Below are 5907 nucleotides of genomic sequence, written 5' to 3'. Positions count from 1 at the left end.
ACATGATTTTATTATGTTGCGTTAATAACTTAATATACATATATATTTGTATACTGCTGCTGATATTAATACAACAGTTTTATTTGTTTTTTTCCCCTTATGTATTATTATAAGAAAAATTTTAAATGTATCGAAAATATTAGTGTTCCAATTATTTTAACCGTTGATTTTAATTAATATATTTTATATATTTTTTATATTTCAACAGTTAAAACAACTGAATATCAGTTTCTCGATATACTTGAAACTCTTTCATTATTATAATATAAAACTAGTAGTAGGTGATGTCGATAGCCAACATTGTTTGTAACTGAGAATGGACAATGGCCCAAAAAAAACGAGTTAAATGATTTTTAAATTAAAAATCAGATAAAGTAACAGCTAAAAATTTTTTCGGTTATTTTTCACTTGTTTATATATACATGAGCTAACAAATAATAAGTTCCTCATTTTTATCTCACAAAATCCTTTTATACAAAAAATGAAATAGTAACAAAAACCAATATATAATATAATATTCTTTTAAATTTTTTTATAAAATAATACTATACATCTAAATTTTTGGGATAAGTACGATTTTGGTCCCTGACGTTAGGGGTCAGAATCGAAATCGTCCCTCTTGTATATTTGGATTTAAACTCATCCTTAAAGTCATATTTAAAATTAAAATCGTCCTTTATAACATTTTCGGACGAAAATGCCCTTGCGTCGTTATGAGGCAGTTATTACCATCGAAAACAATTATAAATATATATATGCATAGAAAATTAAAATGAATGGAAAACCTTAATAAGTATACATTGAATTGAAAGGAAGAAAGGGTAAAGCATCGTGGAAGCCACTGTTGCAGAGCAGAGATCACCGTGGAGGAGCTGCCGGAGGGAGAATGCCATAGCTGCACAAAGCTCAACCTCGTCTCGTAGCAGAGCTTCGTCTCATGGTAGGCCGTTACTTTGTTCCCATGGTGAGAAGCCAGTGTTGCGAATCTCAGGGACCAAGGAGAACCCAGGTCGCAGATTTTGGGGTTGTGTCTACTTCGAGGTTTGTTTTGTTACTTTTCCTCTGAATTGGGTCTGCTGGGTGATGGAATGGTGGATGATGTTGGTGGGTATGTGCAGGTGCAAGAAGGCTGCAATTTCTTCCGTTGGGCAGATCCGGAGACAGAGGTGGAACAGTCAGAAGTTGCTAGAATAAGGAAGAAGCTTTCGATGATGAAATCAAGAACCAAAGCGGCAGAGTGGAAGGTGAAGGTCGTTGCAGTGTTAGGGTGTTTTGGGTGGGTGGGGTTTCTTTGTTTGTTGTTGCAGAGTTGGTCTAAAGAAACGCAATAGTGTGTAATTCCATTGAACCTGGTATGAAACATGTGTACACTTTTGGTGTTGTTATTGTTGGTGAATTGGGGGTAGGGTTTATCTATTAGGGTGGTTCCTGATTGTGTTATGTTGAGTCTATTTCAAGATGTATATATGAATGTTTTGTAAGCATGGTTGGATAATGAAATGAGATTGAGGCCTTTTCTTGGCACAAACATGAGTTCAATTACTGATCAATAACATAACAGTGTCATGAGTTCGGTAAATGTCTGAATACATGATAAGCATAAGCATAGTGTTTGACATTAGCAGCATCTTAAAAGAAGCTTAACTCAAAATAAAGTAACCATCAAAAGGATTGGCTGGGAAGAAGCTAATAATTCAGTACAAGAGTTTGAGCAGAAACTTAACAAGCAAAACATAAGCAACAAAAAGTAACCAACAAGTTCACACTGTTTAACCAGAAGCTTAAACACAAACTTAAAACAAAATAAACCAACATCCATGCTATATAACTATGACATATTGATGCTAAGTGTTGTCATTTTCCTAAAGCAATCCCCATTTTCTTGGAGGCAACTTTGCCATTAACTTCAATTTTCTGGGAGAAACATGAGGTCCTCCAGTAAGGCTGACAGAGAAGTGCCCAGTGGGTTGGTTTGAAGCTGTGGCAATGGATGGCTGAGATGCTGGAAGAGTTGTGGTGGTTGGCTGTGATGAGGATGCAGAAGGTGCTGAGGTTTTTGGGCTTGCAGTTGTCTTGGGTGGTGGATCATGTTGGGCTGAAGATGTGGGCTTGGTGGTCCCCTTGGGCCTGCCTCTAGGCCTCTTTAGCTGTGCTACAGTGTTGGACTGGGCTGAAGTTGGTGGCTGTGTTGCTGAGGTAACTTTTCTGTTGACAGTGAGCTTAGGAGTGGGCTGTGTAGATGCAGTTTTCTTTCCTCCCTTAGCAACAAGAGGGTTTGACTTGTTGCTGCCCCTGGATTGCTTGCCTTTGCTTACATCCTTGGAATTTTGGGCCTATGAAACAGATGCAGTTAATATAGATAAACATAAGGCTTAATGAAAAATCTGAGACAAGTAGTGTATAACTGCTTCATAGCACTTCAGGTATGTTTCTATCTTGTAGCAATCGGCCACATAAGGTTCCAAGCCAAATCCCTTGAACTTGATGCAGCTAATCGCATGGACACAGGGTATACCACTCAACTGCCACCTTCTACATGAGCACTCAAAGGATCCTAAGTCAACAGTAAACTTATCTAACCCACTCACAACCTCATATTTTTGAGCTGCAGACCAATATGGCCGCCATTCTCCGGCAGATCTAGACCTCCTCTCCAACTTGATTCTAATCCTAGGTAAGATTGTCCCTGCATAGTTCTGAGCCAGATCCCTATTCTCTGCCCACCTAGTCATTAGTTTAACCCTGATATCCTCTAACATTGTAAGTATAGGTTTCTCTCTAGCATCAACTATGGCAGCATTAAATCTTTCAGACATATTGTTTACCAGTGTATCTACTTTAGAATTATAGGTAAATCTAGATCTAGACCAATACCTAGGAGGGATAGCATTTAGGTACCTATATGCTTCCTGATTAACAGCTTTCAGTTCAGCCATGTTCCTCTCCCAGTCCCTCCAGTGAGTTGCCTTAGCACACCTCCACATTAGTTGCTTCAATTGTAACCCTGGGAACCGTTTTCTGAAATTGCTGTACAGGTGCCTCACACAGAATCGATTCTCCACACTTGGTATAACTTCATCGTATGCTGGCAACAAACCCTGCAAGCAGAATATGGAGGATGATACAATTAGTAAAATATTTACATGCAGTGATACACAACTTCAATGTACATAAGTCAATGTGGTAATAGTTTCTTACTTTCTGCTGGTCAGACATGAAAGTAGTTCTTCCCATTTTCTCAATACCAATGTCAGATGCCAGATGATGTAGGAACCAACTCCATGAGTCCTTCGTCTCGGCCTCTACAACTGCATATGCAAGGGGCAGCATCTGGTCATTTGGATCCCAACCAATGGCAGTGAGCAATTGTCCCCCCTGGGGTGTCTTCAGAAAACAGCCGTCCAAACCAATTAATGAAGCTCCTACAATGGCTGAAGCTCTGCTTGCATGCTTCCAAGCATATATAGATTCTCTGAAAGATACAGTGGCTACTCATGGATGAGGATTCTGCTGCATTATCTTGTTCAGGGAACCTCTGCACCTGTATGCGAACGGATGACCCTGGATTTGCCCGCATCACCTCATGTGCATAGTCATATATCCTCTTATACTGCTCTCGGAAGGTTCCCTGGATTTCATCTAGGGCAATCTGCTTGGTCCTCGTTGCCATTGACTTGGTGACTGTCAAGTTCCACTTCTTTTGAGCCTTTGACACTAACTCCCTAATCTTCACCTTCGGATTTGAACTGACCTTCTTCTTGAATCCCTTGCCAAGCCATCTCGAGTGCATAATCCCCACCCTGTGTGCCTGTGTACAAGTGTGACTCAGATTCATGCTGCAAAGCTGCCAAGTATCCTCTTCTTTCATTTTCGCTGCATATACCCAAAACGGACACTCGCCAGTACAAACTGCCCTAACCCTCTGCAGATCACATTTCCTAAATGTGATCGCCCTAGCTGTCTGCACGGCATATGCAGTCACAGTGTCCTTGAACTCTTCTCTGGATGCATACAATGTGCCCACTTCCCACTTGTATTAGCTCATGTCTTTTTGAGGCTTGTGAACTGGATAACTCTGTCCCTGGTTCTCTGAATCTGAGACATCACCTCCAACCTCATGGTCATTCTCTAATTCATCACTCCTTGCTACATCCTCGTCTCCAAAGTTATCAGTTGCGACACCCTTCTTTTTCCCTGCCCTACATTTTTTATTCGCCACATTAACATCTTGAAATCCACTAACATCAGGATCAAGCTCATCTTCACTGTTCGTAAAGTTCGAATCATCTTCAGTCTCCTCCTCTTCCTCAGATGGTTTATACTCTGAATCAACGCTGTCATTATCATTATAGTTACCCATATCAGCTTCTAGATTAACATCATCACCACCCTCACTATTCTCTGCCCCAGAGATATCAGCAGCTGCTTCAGCATGTTTTGAACCAGGATGTTCTCCTCCATACAGAACCATATGTTGTCCCTCATCATCCATCCTATGATCTCCCCCAACATCAATGTAGCCAGACGCAGGAAACACGTCTTCTTCCTCAACCTTGTGCATTACATACAAGTCAACATAATCTCTTAACTCAGCTATTTTGCACATAGCAATGGAATCTGCATCATGGTAGACTTTCAGTTTAAAGTACACCATTGTCCTCTACAACAACCTACAGTGCCATATCACAGAAAAAAAAAGAAAAAATTAAAAAATAAACCGCACTGTGATGTTTATCCCTATTCTCAGTAAACAGTGAAACATACCTGAATGCCTATGCACGACCCTGCCTTCCAGTGAACCAGACTCGCCTTCGATCTTCGGTCCAAGAACACCGTCTGTCGTTTCAGATTCTTACTTAGGGCACAGTGCAACTACATTGGTGAAGTGAAACGTTCTGATGGGTTTTGTTGTTTACGTTGAGGGTTTGGAAGCATATGAAGGGGTGAAGTGTTTCATGCGTAACACTTCAAGGATAGAAGGGTACTATGGTCATTTAGAAAAAAATTACACTGTAAAGGACGATTTTAATTTTAATTCTGACTTTAAGGATGACTTTAAATTCAAATATACAAGAGGGACGATTTCGATTCTGACCCTTAACGTCAGGGACCAAAATCGTACTTATCCCTAAATTTTTCTATGAATCAAGTTTAATGAAATCAAATAATACGACTTAAAATAATATTAACTATAACTAATTTTTATTATATTAGATCAAGTTAATTAAATTTAATTAACAAAAAAATTTAAATATACGTAGCATTATTCTTTATTATATACTCTAATGCAATCCAGCTGAAGCATTATTAGGGGTTCTATATACCTCTTTTGCACAAGCAAAAAAAAAAAAAAATACCTAAACAAACAAGATTAAATCCCATAATTTTAATCAATAGATGCTACCTTAATTATATTTAATATAGACCGAAATTGTTCATTAATTCAATACAACATTATCATTTCCATACATAGCATTGCTTTTATTTATTTAACTTTTGGTATTTTAAACATTTCAGCTCATGCAATGTTGCAAGCCAAAGCTATGCTGAAAACTTTTGTCTTACACCTGGGTACTACATTTGTTTAATAATCACAAGTAACACCTATTTGAATATTTCATTCATTCATATTTGAGTCTTTAAGGTAGGTTTTATAATTCTCTCATCATTATTAGATATGACAATTTGAGCCGATCCGACCTATTTTACTTCAAACAGAACGAATTTTTTAATCGATAACAAGAAATTACGACAAATATAGATAGGGAAGTGATAGGTAAATAATGACTATTTTAAACAACATGAACAACCATTAATCAAATAAAAATACATTACATTCTAGTTTAATACTACTAATTAAATTTAAGATTAATTTACTCTTTTAATTCTATTAATTCATATTGTTTA

The 5907-nt window shown here is 38.1% G+C and overlaps 1 protein-coding gene across 1 annotated transcript; it reads right to left on the bottom strand.

Annotated features, from left to right (window-relative positions):
• Positions 1-1862: 1862 nt before the first annotated feature.
• LOC107627927 (uncharacterized) lies at positions 1863-3868 on the bottom strand. Its single transcript, XM_016330735.1, has 4 exons — positions 3542-3868; positions 3199-3384; positions 2406-3098; positions 1863-2333 (listed from the first exon to the last, which is right to left on the bottom strand). Exons 1-4 carry the CDS (start codon positions 3866-3868, stop codon positions 1863-1865), a joined length of 1677 nt encoding a protein of 558 aa, XP_016186221.1.
• Between the last annotated feature and the right edge of the window lie 2039 nt (positions 3869-5907).

This window comes from Arachis ipaensis, chromosome B2 (assembly GCF_059453495.1).
Source record: "Arachis ipaensis isolate K30076 ecotype BB chromosome B2, ASM5945349v1, whole genome shotgun sequence".
NCBI classification, from domain to species: Eukaryota; Viridiplantae; Streptophyta; class Magnoliopsida; order Fabales; family Fabaceae; genus Arachis; species Arachis ipaensis.
The sequence above is the reverse complement of the archived record's forward strand: the minus strand, read 5'-3'. Positions and strand labels throughout refer to the sequence as shown.

Coding starts and splice junctions, on each gene's coding strand:
- LOC107627927 (XM_016330735.1), bottom strand. CDS start 3,868: ATGAAAGAAGAGGATACTTGGCAGCTTTGCAGCATGAATCTGAGTCAC. Junction 3,385..3,541: donor GGTCATCCGTTCGCATACAG/GTGCAGAGGTTC, acceptor TGTTTTCTGAAG/ACACCCCAGGGGGGACAATT. Junction 3,099..3,198: donor TCATGTCTGACCAGCAGAAA/GTAAGAAACTAT, acceptor TTCTGCTTGCAG/GGTTTGTTGCCAGCATACGA.